The sequence below is a fragment of the Pseudomyrmex gracilis genome, unplaced genomic scaffold (assembly GCF_002006095.1).
Source record: "Pseudomyrmex gracilis isolate BER0280 unplaced genomic scaffold, ASM200609v1 scaffold_110, whole genome shotgun sequence".
Classification (NCBI taxonomy): domain Eukaryota; kingdom Metazoa; phylum Arthropoda; class Insecta; order Hymenoptera; family Formicidae; genus Pseudomyrmex; species Pseudomyrmex gracilis.
The window spans coordinates 456582-471500 of NW_018020694.1; the positions used below are offsets into that span (position 1 = coordinate 456582).

Consider the following 14919-nt stretch of genomic DNA (forward strand, 5'->3'; position numbering starts at 1 on the left):
ACGGGGCCAATTTGGCTTTCAGCGTCGTCCTAATTGAACTTATGACTTTTTTTTTCCATAAGAAAGCTACGAGAGCAAAGCATCGAAGAATTAAAAATAGTCGGGTAATAATAGATCGATTTTGATTCGATATATCTTAACATCTTTCGTGTGAGTTCAATTTTCGAGTTTACACAAATACGCGGACAGTCTCAAAATTTGTTGTGTTAACCGAATAAAAGTACTAAAAATTGATGAGAAATATACCATTGACGTGTTAGCAAAATTAAACTCACAAGTAATGACGTAATTGGTTGCAATGACGGTATTAGACAGCAGATTGTAGATTCTTCTGACTGTAAATTATTTCGCGATAAACGCTAATCACAAATACGATATTGTTATCGTGACGCAACGGTTTGAGCGCGGCAAACAAAATCGATCTTTATTCTTGTTGCACGTGCGGAGCGGGGATTAAATACGTATCTGTACACAACTGGATGGAGGTGTTTACGAGCGTAACGTATGATTTTTTATTTTACACATGGAACGATCACTACGTTCCGGGGCGTGTCTCGTTTCTCGCGATCGGCACGAAACATTGCTCACTAAATTGTTTTTTTTTCTCTCTCTCTCTCTCTCTCTCACACACACATACACACAATCGCATATCGGCCGCATTCTCACACGCATCCTCGCGCATCCACTCTTACACACATTCGCGCACCTTACTTGCTAAGAGCGTTTTCTGATAAAATCTACTTCCCTTTAGAGACGAGTTTTCCCCGTCGCTTAACCGCTGCGACGAACGAAATATGTTACAAAGGTGAGAAAACGACAAGGACTCGGGTGTTCGTGTTTACATTTAGTTTAGAGGAAAAGTACCGAGGTCTCGTTTTTGTCGAACAAAAAATTGATTCGTTCATTTTCGGTCAATGTTAACGTGGTGGTTTACGTTTCTGTTCGATCCCGGCGAGATGCAAAACTCGCAAATGAGGAGCGATGAGTGCAAATTAGGAGAAGTCGAAGTAATCAAAACTTTTTAATGAAGCTCCATCCTTCGCTCTATTATCGTTCCGCTTCTTTTTGTCGATTTATGTCTGTTCGAAAGGTGAGTGCGTTCATTTCTTGAGAAAGTGTCATTCTCGTCAACGTTGTTCGAAGATCGACGTTGCAAGGAAAATACGCGCGCGGAATTTAAAATGTTTGGCCGATGTCGTGCCGGAATGATACGCTCGTTTTTCGAACGTCACCCTACGTAAACCGATTATGCTATCGAGTCGTTCCACGTGCGCAACGGGAAGGCAAAATATAACGTTGCGTGGCTGCTTTACGCGTCCCTCTCCGATCCAACAAACGAAAACATTACACCCATCGTTCGAGATTCGATACTTAATTAGGTTTTCAATCTTGCTTTTTCTGAACATCGAACGAAAATCGCTACTCCAACGCTAAACCTCTTTTACACGTGTTTTAAAAATAACACGAGTCTCAGAATAAAAGTTGAAATAACAACGAATGCTTCTCTGTCTTCTGAATTATGAATATTCCTCTCACGACGGAGAATAAGATAAATGGACGTTTCTTATTTCTTATATCTATTACGGATTCACGTGTGCTCAAAACACGCATCTAGACACGTCTGTATAAATTATGGAGACTTATGTTATTTTTAAAATACTTTAAGAATATCTTTCTTTACTCATATAAAAAACAATGTTTACGAGAAAACAATCGTCAAGGAATGGCAAATGGTTGTGTCTACCAACACAAAAGTTCGGTGTGTAAGTTTCATCAGTTCACGAATCACAAACGCGCGCGAACTCCCATTCCTGGTACTTCTCTCTTGTCGCGATCGGAGCTACTCACACGAGCCCCGTTTCCTTGCCGAGGACTACGAAGGCGAAGATTCTGGCGCAGTGTATCATCGCCGAGTTCGCTACGCGTGCGGGTGCGTGTGCGGATGAGGGTGAGACGATAGGGCCAGGCCAGTGGTGGAAGGCGTCGAGGTCGGCGGCGGACCCGACGCAGTCGCAGCAGGAGTCGCTGACAGATGATGGCCGAAGAAGGTCGGTCCGGTCGGCGGGTAAGGTGGGGCTGCCGGGTGGTAGTATCCGGGTGGCGGTGGCGGCACCGGAGGCGGCGGGTGATGTACGTGAGCGTGAGGGTGCGGGTGCGTGTGCGAATGCGGCAACGGATGTTGATGAGGATGCGCGGCGAAGAGAAAGGCAGGTGCGTACGGCGACGGATGCGGCGGTGTCGTCGGCACCGTCGGACTGTTCACATCCAGTCCCGGATTCTGTTTCTTCCACTTGGTCCGCCGGTTTTGAAACCAGATTTTCACCTGGGTCTCAGTCAGCTGCAGCTCCAGCGCCAAGTTCAAACGTTCGCACACGGACAGATATCTCGTGGTCTTAAATTTGTTCTCCAGCCTGACTAGTTGCTCGTACGTAAAAGCCGTTCGCGCTCTTCTGGGTTTGCCGCTGGTGTTGCTGCTACTCCCGCTATTACCACCGCCACCGCTGGTGCCGTTCTGCCCGTTCTGACCTTGACCTTGACAATTCTGCACCTGAACACCGCTCGACGAGGTGGACGACGAGGACTGCCGTTTCTTGCAGTTCGTCGTGGTCGTATTGGTGCTGCTGCTGGTTGTATTTTCTCGCCCGCTACCGGAATCTTGATCCACCACCCGCATCTCAATTTCTTCGTCCTCCTCTTCCTCCTCGGGGTCCTCTTCCATTTCTTCCATGACGGTGTCCGGTGTACCTTCCTCATCCTCCTGGCCGCTGCCGCAGGCGAACTCGCCCCGCGAGTCGCTGTCTGAAAAATAATAACCACGAGATCACTTTTGTGTCGTATGATGGAAGGTAGCCACGAAGGGATAGAGACAGTGATACGGGGTCGGTATCGGATGACGAGGATTGATTATATGAGGGACGAAATTGCAGTGTGGATGTCGTGTTTCCCATCGTGCGAATTGATTCTGACCTTTATGTACGGATTGAAAAACGTATTTTATTTACTATGGAAAATACGCGGTTTAAATTTTTGAAATCTTTGTCTCTGAAATTTACAAATTATGCTAATACACGTTTTTAAAAATCAAAACCTTCTATTACTAATCTACACACACATATTTTGTTTATGAAATGACTTACTTATTCGAATTTAGTTAATGTATTCGATTGAGATGCTTCATCGCGGAGTTCTTTCGTCTCTTATGCGCATCGCGGAAAAAAAATCGAGTTGCACAGCGGCCGATCGAGCGACCGACTCACCGATCAAGCTCTTGCAAAACGGAACGATCCGGGCGCGAATCCGAGAGGAACAGAGAGAAGTAGATACGAAGAAAGAGAGAGAAAGAACGGCCAATCGTTCGCTCAATGAGAGAGGAGATTGGAGATTCAATCAGCACGCAGATGTCCCGGGGACAGATATTCCCTGGCTCTGGTCCGTGAGGGTTGGGGTGCCCCTGGGATGCCGCGAGTGGGGATAGCTTGCCGAATAAAACTAGAGAAACAGAGAGGAAGAGAGAAAAAGAGAAAAAGAGAAAGAGAGATAGAGAGAGGATAGGCGACGAGGACGGTATGTCGGCACTGAAGGCAGCAAGAGAAAGAGAGAGAGAGAGAGACAGAGAAAGAGAGCGTAAACAGAATAAAGAGAGAAAGTGAGAGGCAGATAGTGGGACTTTATCCGAATTGGCGTGGCTCGTGGCCCATAGCCTGCAGCCTAGCACACTGCCCGGGGGTTGGAAGTCCGTAGGGGGCGACGGATCGAGAAGGTTTACGCCGTAATGGGATTTGTATCTCGTTAACGCGCGATCGTTCTTGCCCCGCGTCGTACAGGCCGCCAAGCGGCTACCTTTCCCATCTCTCTGTTTCCCTCCCGCCTCTCTTTAGCCTTCTTCCGATTGCACACACCATTCTCGCGGGTCCCCGCATCAAGATATACCTGGCGGGCGCCGATTGATTGCGTCTAATTGAATTGCGTAATTTATATTATTTCTCCTTCTTCCTGCTTCGTCGCCACTCGTCCGCGCGCTCGATCGAGAATTGCGTTTTTGTTAGATAGCGATCCACAGTCTTTGATACAATCAGTACTCACAAAATTTTACACGTATATACGTGTGTGTAGTGTTTTTAGCTCATCTTTTTGATTTACCTTGAACCTTGAATTATAATTATAATTAACGTCCAAACAAAAGTGTATTCGAATTCTGTAAACACAGCAATTATCAGATTCTTGAAGTATAAATTGGAATATATTCTTCAAAAGTTATTATTATAAAACAAGAGATATATTTTTTTCTAAAAATGTGTTGAGAAAGAGATATATATCTGATATTTAATTCAAAAGAAAAGAAGATATGTATATATATATGTATATTTTTCGTTTTTTTTCATATCAAACATTGTCCCCAAAAGAAATGACACATTCTCGACAACGTAGATCCAGGAGAAGAATAATGGAAGTGTTTTCTCAAGAGAAGCATTATCTATTTTGTCGCCTGATACGACAGCTGCGACGACGTGGAATTAATTGAGTTTATTAGGAAATTAACGACGCCGCAATTCGCGTTCCCGTCATTGCGTTTTTATAACGATGAAATTGCCGGCGGGAGGATCATTCATATCGTTTAGATCTTCTTCATTAACCACGATCACAGTCGGGTTATGTGCGAGCGAAGCGATCGGGGATATATGCCGCGGTCCCTGAGGGACACGTTAAGGGTACACAAGGGGTAGCAGTCGATCGCAATGTGCTGCGACAAAGCAACAGACATGAGAATACTTATCTCATTTCGGTTTTCCTCATTAAACACAATGACAGTGTTTAATGACAAGTGGCAGGGTTGGAAAATACGCAATAAACAAAATCCCTAATCGTTTCTGATACGCTCATAGCGATGAATTGCGCGCGTTCGCGATTTATCTTTGTGAAGATAAATACACGAACAACATCCATCCGTCTTAATTGCAAATTCTCGCATACAACAAATTAGATAGCAAAATATATATAATAAAAATTTTCATATAAAATATTTATAATAAAAAGAAGATATTTATATTTTTTAAATAAGAAATTAAATTTAAACACAAATATAGTTTTTACATCATATTTTTTAAATGAAATTTAATTATTACGCAGTCTTTCATCTCAATAACGAATGTAACAGCTGCGAAGAGAGATATGCGAATCGAGAAACGATCTCTGAGACTCCGAAGCGTACATAAGATAATTATAAATTTCACCGAAATCTAGCGGAAGATCTCGTGGATCTCGAATCATGAACGCAACGCTCAGAGGGGTGACTTTCGTGGATGCTGCGACAACGAGCAAGGGAGCGGGAAGAAAGCGAGAACGTACGTAAGCGAGAAAGAGGAACAAAGAGAGAGAGAGAAAGAGAGAGAGAGAGAAGAGAGAGAGAGAGAGAGAAGTCATTGTGATGCAGAAGAGCCAATTTTCTGGGCGGCTTGGCGCGATGCGGTACGATACGGCGCGATGCCGCGCGATTATCATAACAACCGGCAATATTATTCCGTCGGTGAATTCGGATGGCGGGGGTGGCAAAGAGAGGATCTCGGTGCGGCGGCAGTCGAAAACGGATTGGCTCGGATCTGATGCACTTTTAATGGGAAGCGGCGACCATCCCGGTAAGATGGATGAGCCGACAATCGTGTAATCTCGATTTCGACGGCTGCGATCGATCCATCGCGAGCGGGAAACCACGCGCGTCCTTCTCTCACCCTCCATTATTTTTTGGTTTCTTCCTCGATCGGCGCGATAAAAACGTTCTTATAGCTTCATGCCAATGGAAGACGAAGACGGCCAGCGGTGGCTGGACTGGCCGCTGATTTCGCAAGCACCCGGTGTCCCGTACCGGGATAAAGGGACGACGATGACGGGGTTCAAGGACTGGTTAACGCAGATTAGCGGAGCAATTTGTCACGCTCCGACAGGCCGCCGCCGCCGCCGCCGTCGCTTCCCCCGCCTGTCTCTTCCACCGTCCGCTTCTGCCTCGCTTCACCCCTTCTTCGGGATGCTTCTTCTGTCCCTTATCGGTCCGCAGGACCACTTCTCTCGTCTGCTCGCCAGACTCCATTAAATTCGAAAGTCAACTGTGAAATTGGGATCTTCGCGACGTACGGTCACCGAACTCGTGCAATCCATCGCCGATAAATTTTCCACGGCGTTCCAAGGATACATTCAGTAGGGCGACAAAAATTGGTTTGTCATGTCAATGAAATTGAGATCGAATTAATTATGTATGCTGGTAACACGACGATGTAGTATCTCTTTAAATCTTTTCATAATATAAAATACTATCTTATCTTCGATAAAAGGATACGATAAATAAATTGTCACTTTTTCTTTGTTAGAGAATAAAATTGAATGATTAATTCTACGTGTGGTTCGCAACATCTATTTATTGAGAATAGATCAAACTTCTCTCGAAAATATTTTAAAAATTAGTTATTTTTTATTGTTATTGTCTATGTATTGTCTTTGAACTATGTTGTTTTCGTAGCTACGTTTTTTGTGTGTAAATTAGAACGTTCGCATCGCGAAATCCTGTTGTTCGTCCGAATGGTGTTAACGTTCATTATAATGTTTATTAGGAATGACATTAATGAGACGCTGGAAGAGTTTCTTTCTCACGTTCCATGTGAGACGTCGTCACTTTTGCTGGAATTCTTCGTGTATCGTCGTACACGCAAATAGACCGACAGCTCCCAAAATTGCACGATCGTCGGTGAAGAAGTCCTCCTTCTAGCGTCTAAAGTTAGAACGAGGAAGAAGCGACAGAAGACTAGCGAAGCGTCAAGAGGACTGAGAGACGCAGTTGGGCAAAAGCTCGAGCGTGAAAAAATATCGTTCGAAAAATCGTATACAGTTACGTTAAACAGTGCGGAAAATATCGAGGTTTTATTGATCACAAACCCACTGTGAGTGTATAATTCAATGTAACCGGAGATATGGTGACACTTAGCCAAAAAATGATAGCAGATTTTACGTAAAAAAAAGAACACATACACTGTAATCTCGAATTAAAATTAAAAACTTCATTCATATGTAATAATTACACCAAAAAAATTTTGACTTTTAAATAATTTTATCTACGTTTATATTTTTAATAATTATAGAAAAGAGACATTTGCAACAAAGATTGAATAAAATAAAAAATTATTATTTACAAGTGTCATATTTGTTCTAACATTTTTAGCAATATATATATATATAAAACAATAAGATTATGTGCACATTAATATACTTTATCTCGTAATAAATACGTGTGCTCAGAACAAATTCTTCAGTCAAAGTCAAAGGAATTAAGTTTAGCTTGAAAAGATGACTCCAAAGCCTACCAGCTGTTCTTCTCTCTTTCTCTCTTTCTCTTTCTGTTTCAACCAATTAAATCCTAACTGAAACGCGCCGCTTAAGATGTCACGCGTCCGGTTATTCTTAGTTCATTTGCCGAGGTAGCCGCGATGTGTTTCGGCCGTGCGACAGATATGTGTCAGATCTCCCTAATCGAGAACGTCAATTAAATCGTTCTCCGAGAGACCGCGGGCAAAGACAACATAAATACGAGGGAACTTGTTAATCACCTTCGTGCACACTGCCGGCCTGTCGATGTCGGCGCTGCTGAACACGATTGTGAACGACTCGGCCACCGGTAAACTTATTCGGGTCGAGGATATTCTCGACGGAGAACGCAAGGCACCGCTTGTTGTTCGTCTGCACCGTGCTGGTGGCGGTCGTGGTGATGCTACCTGTCGACGTGCCGGTGGTGGTGCGCGCCACGCCGCCGGAAGTGCACACTGTCATCACGGTCGAGCCGGTAGCGCTGTGTCCGGATATATACACTGGTGTCGCATGACCAACGGGCCCGTGGCCACCACTTTGCACACAGGTAAAAGAATGCACTCCACGATTGGTGAACGGATGAACAAACTGCTCCGAAGTGACGCCTCTCGACGAAGGTGCCGTGAGATCAACCGGACTACTAGGATTGCTCTCGTCGGCGTCTTCCCGACACACGTCTACCTCAACGTCACCGTCCTCGTGATAATTGCCGTTTCTGTGTCTTTCGGACCGACTCTCTTCTTCTTCCTCTTCTTCCTGCTCTTCGTCGTCCTCATCATCCACGACAACATTTTCTCTAGCTGATGCATTCCGTTCGTCTTCGATCTCGTCTTCTTCTTCCTCATCTTGCTCTTCTTCTTCCTCGTCATTTGGCCTTTTCTCCCTGCTTTGCGTATCTATATCGTGATACTGATCCTTCTCGACGGTGACGGATCGCAGGATCGGCGAGCTCGGCGGCGATTGTTGCTGTCGCATACTGTCGTACCTCGGGAACGGCTCACTGGTGCGTACGAGCAACACAGGTCTTCTCTCCTGCGGCGGTAGAGACAGACTCGCTCGCATGTCGGACTCTTCTCGCTGTAGGACGACCGGTCCTAGAGGCGACACGGTCCTGCCTTCCTGCATTCTCCACATTACCCGTTAGTGAGACACAACCCTTCTTTATCTGATCTCGCGTTCCTTCATCTTTACTCCAAAATGTTACAACGATCGCTTGCGATCTTGTAAACTTTCTCAATCTCGGAGAGTTCACTTTTATCAAACCGATCTGATCGGTCACAATCAATGCAAATCCATTATATGTCGCACTTTGTTAAACGTGTCACTAATTCTAACCCTATCAATGTGTGGACACTAGCGTGATATATCGCAACAACAAAACAATCAATGTAGCCAATTCCAATATGATGATGATCGCCCACTACCCGCGATTAGGATCGGATACCGATCTGCCAAGATCTCGGGACGAACGAAAATCGCGGATTTAGAACATTCTTCGCGGCATGGGCGCGCGATTAGCAATGTCTTTGGTTGCCCGACGCGGCGCGCGTACCGTGGCAGCTACTCTTGGGAGCCTCGCGTAGAGTCATGGTGGCAGAATTGGTGGTATATCGGCGTATTATTAGCGCTGTGGAGAGGAACCGTCGCGAGCGGAGGCGACCGTGGATCCGAGTGGAACAGCAAGAGCGGAGGGGGATCCGTTCCGCCTCGCTTGGGCGTGGTTAACCCCACCAGAGCCGTCTGAAAAGCTCTCGCAGGCCGCCAATAGGCGTGCCGGAACGGTTCTCGATCGGGGGTTGCGCGCACACACGTGCTTTTAACACGCTCGTAAACCGAGAACCGCACCACGAGACGACGCGTGCCTCTCTGTGTTGGTCACGCGCGCATCACTGCACACGCATACACGTATTCGGAGCGGTTAACTTACACGAACGTATCACAGTCTGAATGGACGAGGCACGAACACGCGAACGAGACGCGTGCAACGTCTCGCGGCAAGCTTTCGCCAGATACTCGGGTGTGTACACACAGGTACCGCCGCCACCCCCACTGTTCCCCGCATCACTCCGCCCTTGTCCGGTTCCCCGCGTCTCTCCGCCCTCTTTCCGCGATCGGACCGACTAAAGTGGTTTGTCTTTGATTTAACCACCACAACGACTAGGGGAAAGCGCAGCGTAGATGAAGGAATACACCTTTTCCTTCGAACTAACACGCGTCGCGTCGTCGCGACGTTATTCGCTGCTCTCAGAAAGAAAGAGAGAAAAGAAAGAAAGAAGGTATTTAGGTAGGTAGGTAAAACGTGTGGAGGAATTGCATGCTCGCCGCATGTATAACGCGATCGCGAAACGCTCGGTGGGTTTGACGATGATCGTCATGTCAGCGGTGGGGGCGGCGCATCGCGGCTACTTTATCGGTTGTGTGTAGCAATCTCCTGTGTGTATAGGACAGAGAGTATAATCGTGGTAGCTACACGAGTATCTCTCTCTTTCTCTCTCTCTCTTTCTCTCTCTTCCTCTCTCTCTCTCTCTCTCTCTCTTTCTTTCCATGCTGAACAGTGGAAGCGGTGATGGCACTGGTGGTGGCAGTGATGGTAGTAGTGGTGGTGATGGTGATGGTGCTGGCGATCAAATCAGAACCAACACAACTACCAAACGACCGGCCAACCGACCGACCGACGGACGGACAGACTGATGTGAGGAGAGCTGATGCTGCTGCCGCTCCGCTCTTAACTCGGCGCACGGATATTGTTTACCCGACCATTTAGGTAATTGCTGGCCTACCGCCCTGCCAGCCAATCGAACGTAACCGGTGGATGCGTCTGCAATACTGATCTCCCTCTCTCGCACCGTCAACAGCTCGCATCTCTCCATCACTCTCGTGAACCTCGTTTCTCTTCGATTCTCGATCTCTCTTTCTCTTTTCTATACCTTCTTCCCTCTTCCCGGTTGCTTTCCCCTCCGACTCCTCCGATCATCATCGAATTAGCTCGAGACCAATTGTTCGGTGAGACTAACGCCGCTATTGTCGCAGTGATCGATTCTTTCCAGGAAATTGGCGAGATTGGAAAGATACATACGCCAAAAGATTGCGGCGGTAGAGCATTTTGACAGTTTTAATGATTGCCGCGTATTGTTCGGTACTACATTTAAAGATAAACGACTAACTGATACAATGTGCTTGAGTTTCAAACATTTTTCACCGTATTTGGTTGTAACCATACGAAAGTACGATTAGGCTTAATTTTATTTAGAAGTTGTACTTTGTGTGTCTCTGCACTGAGACATAATATTTCATCATGCAAAATTATGATCACGACGATGATCGCGTCGCATGACAAATTGGATTAAACGTGGCTTGACTAATCCTCAATTGTACTACCTCATTATTTGGTTAGCGCTCGAGCGAAATAACGGCGTGGTAGGTGAGCCGCGCGAGAAGGTATCGCAGTATTATCGTGTTCCGCGAAAACTAATTATCGCGGGCGCCGTAGTTAATGCGATAATAGACCTTTTATTCATCAAGAATCCAACCATTTTGTTAGTCGCGTTTATATATAGCGCGGCTTGCTCGTCGCACATATGGGCGCACTATTTTCTTTTCATTCATGTAGGCATTAAAAAATTAATTTTACACAAATTAATTTTATATCAATTTTATTCTATTATCTTTTCTTCTCACACACGATATTTTAATACTTGAAATATTTCATTAAAAAAATTCTAACAAAATAAAGTGTAAAGAATTATTTATGCTTTTTATTATTCTTATGCAAAATAAGAGAGAAATTACCGATTATTTTATTAGAAAAGAAACGTACAGCTAAAAAGACACGGACAGTTTTGCATTTTCAGCTTTGAGAGAAGATACGCGTTTCTCATTCCACCTTGTCACATAAACAGACGAACGTAATAATTCACAGCCACCGTGTCTACAAAAATATCGCTTTCACAGTGCTGTTCTTAGAAACGTCTTTCTAAATTTGATGTCAATTATCCGTGGACAAATGAGCGCGAGTTTACGAGTCACGTTACTTGAGTTACTCAACGTCTTCTCTCAAACAAGTCGACAAATCTTTATCATTTTTTCTTTCTTCAAGTTGCAACAATTATTGTCAAAACAAAATATTTGTTATAATGGTTAATATTTCCGATATTGAAGAAATAAATATTTTTATTTTTATTATCAATGCGTGACATAAATAGTTAAAAATTGGCATCTTGAGATTCTGTGGACAATTACTGTAAGTAAATATTTTAACTATTAAAACAGAGAGAGAGAGAGAGAAAGAGAGATGAAGGAGGTAAAGTATTAATGTACTTGGTATGCTTCATGTACGATGGATCGAGGTCATTTGCGGTACATTCCGTATGTATGCGCTGTTTGCCACTCGATTTGTAGTACGCCAAAACTTAATTAATAATTTAGGCCGCTAATGAAACACAGACCGGTGCGCGCCATCCAGGTGCTCTAAACACGTCATTCATTGCGATAAACGTAACATGCAACAAAACCTTCGCGAATGATTATACGCATCGATTACACGCTCTTCAATGAAGATCACCGAGTGCGTCTCCATTGTTGATCGATCGTCGAACGTCAGGAAGCATTCCCCGTGCCATTATGGCGCAGGTGAGCTGTCGCGCCGGTGGATTACTCCACCTGCCAAAGTGATGTGGGTTTAGGCGGGGGTTGCCTAATAGTTCTGAAACGGTACGCGAGTCGGGAGGTTAGCTAGTTGGCGAGGTAGACGTAGTAGAGCACGACGGTGGCGCGCGGCGACGAGAGAGGGTTGATAGAGCGATCGAGTGGGCGGACGAGGGTGAGAAACGGAAGAGGGGCTCCGGCAAAGAGTGGGAGCGCAGGGAGATCGGACAGACCAGCCGTGACCAATTTGCGCCCGTTCGTGCTCCCGATTCTGATCCCGATTCTATCCGTCCGCCGCACATGGATAGACACGTATATATAGACGGGGGATGGTGTGGGTCTCTGGCGTGCACGCTGTTCGCGCACACATCGTCGCGCGCGCGAACCCCCTCGATCTTCCCTTCTCGATGTCCATGCACCCTTCCTCTCCCTTCATTCCGCCGTTCGACCCCCCCCGATCCGCGCGCGCATCGACACCCTCCTGCCAGGAGATATTCGTCACAGAAAGTTGCGTTGTGTTGCTCGGTGAGCAGGCCACCCCAAAAGTTTTACGCCTATCTGGTCCGGCGGCACCATCTATTCGCGCCACGATAATTGGCCAATTAAAACCGGGCGAGAGCGTTCGAGTTACCTGCCATCCGATAATTATACGGTGTCCTCGCGGCGGTTCGACCACGTATCCACGCGACCGGGCGTGGGTGGCAGTTACGAATAGCGGTGGAGAGCGAGGGTGGCAGGAAGGGGAGAGTCATGCGGAGATGGGAGCTGGATCGGAAACGGGAGGAAAGGTTTTCTCCGAAAGGCGGAGGATGGAATCGACTATTCCGATCACGTGGCTTCGGATTCTACGACTATGGTGGTCCTCCTGGTCTCTCTTTCTCTCGTCCTCCCTCTCTTCGCTATCCTCCTCCCCTCGCTCACCCTTCGTACGTCTCGCAGTCTCGCGGCTCTCTTCTCGCGCGTTCTCTCGCTTACCATCCTTCTCCGCGTAAATCAATGCGGACAGCACGCCCTTTCCTTAACCCCGTGACGCATGACTGGAATACTCCTTGGTACCGTGTTTAGTCCCGACAGGCGACGTTTACCAAGATACTCGGATCAACTTCAGTACCGACAATGACGGAAATTAGCGACTTGATGATCTCGTTTAATGCTACGAACTCTCTACTTTTAATTACGGATAAAATGCTTAATAAATTTGAAAACCTAGATTATGTGTTCTGTAACAAAAGCACACATACACACACACACATATCTAAATAATGAGATATAATAAGTAAATTCCTATTAAAGCTACGAGAATATTAAAATTTAGTATATAGATATATGTTACCGTATAGATATTTTAATTATTGCTAAGAGATCTTTTAAAATATAATTTTTTAATTTTAACTCAATATTGACGTTAGTGGAGAATCAAATTAGAAAAGACATACATATTTTTTCTATTTGTAAAACTGACTTTTAAAAGAAACAAAAAGTTAACTTTAAATTATCACGAAAATTGTTGCAATGGACATCTATAGGCACAAGGAAACAAGTTCCGGGGCCGTGATACATGTCTCATTAAGAAACTCCTCCTCTGATTTACTTCGCGACCGAATGATTGATCGTTTACCCCTAATTAGAGATCGGGGAGCTCTTGAAAAAGTAGACGAAATTACGCGTGACACGAGCGGAAATTAGGTTCATAGAGAACAGAATGATATATGGCCGTTATACTTCAGTAACGGTAGCGACGACGGTGTCGAGATAACTGTATCCAGTGACAGCTCTATTTCAGAAAATCTTAATGCCTCTATCTCGCGATAATAACGTTAATTACACCGGCAATTGGCATTGTCGCGCGCGTTATCGTTTTCCATCTATATTTTATCGTGAAAATTGTGTAGCACCGACGAAATTACAATGCTAACAGACTTCTAGGAGCACGAAACGAATTAATTTAAACGAGAACATACAAAGTATCCAATACTATTTTCTTCCCTTAAAACATCGAGGGAGCATTATTTTCAACTGACAAAACAAAACAAAAAATAAATAAAATGTTTATTACGAACTAATTTTTCGGAGTATAACAGAGAAATAAATTTTCTCGTTTCTCCGAATGTTGATTCAATATTTATTTCGATATGCAATATCGAGTATCGGAAAATAGCGACAAATAACACGAAGGAAAAATAAACATAAAATTGGACAAAAAATCTCATTAAAATTAATGACTAGAATTGGGAGGGCACATCCAATGTACGTGCGGCGATATGTAGTGGATGAAACAACGTAAAACTGGCGGATCCATTTTCGTAAATGCAATTCGCGGATTTTCCAGGAGCTCGCAGATGCGTGCGATATGCTGTTATGTGCCGGAGAGGGGCGTTTCACGTTGCGCGCGGCGAAAGCACCGCGCATTACGATGTGTGTTTCTGTTTGTTCGCGCGAATATGTTACTAATTCCCATTTACGTAGCAGTTTTCCTCCTGGCTGCCGCCGTCGAGTATACGCGTGGGGCCAACACAATGACGTCGGCTGTGTAATCGCGTAAACGTTAATTGTTAGCGATTACCCGCCCGCAATTAGCATTTCCTATAGGCTATTGAGCATCGATTAATGTAAATTATTAAGTGCAATTTCGTTTAAACCACCAAATGTTTCCAGCAGTTAGCGCTATGCGAGACGGGCGTGCGAATGCGCGTTGTTACTCTTGCATGTGCTCTACTCTTCCGCGAATGGAAATGTAAAACGTAGGTAACGGGTTATATTTCATATACACACGCGGCGGAAACGAACGTACGCGCGAAACTGCGTACAATAGGAAAATCCACATTATGCGCCGCTGGGAGAAAAATTGTCGTATTATATTACATTCGATGTATTCGATTTGCGTAGTTCACAAAAGATATTATTTGTTTAACGCCGCGTTAACCAAAC

The 14919-nt window shown here is 45.0% G+C and overlaps 1 protein-coding gene across 1 annotated transcript; it reads right to left on the reverse strand.

Annotated features, from left to right (window-relative positions):
• Positions 1-566: 566 nt before the first annotated feature.
• LOC109856197 (myb-like protein P) lies at positions 567-8854 on the reverse strand. The gene is made up of 3 exons (XM_020431208.1): positions 7802-8854; positions 7590-7729; positions 567-2799 (listed from the first exon to the last, which is right to left on the reverse strand). The coding sequence occupies exons 1-3, from the start codon at positions 8479-8481 to the stop codon at positions 1919-1921; spliced, it is 1701 nt and encodes a 566-aa protein (XP_020286797.1). The 5' UTR covers positions 8482-8854; the 3' UTR covers positions 567-1918.
• Between the last annotated feature and the right edge of the window lie 6065 nt (positions 8855-14919).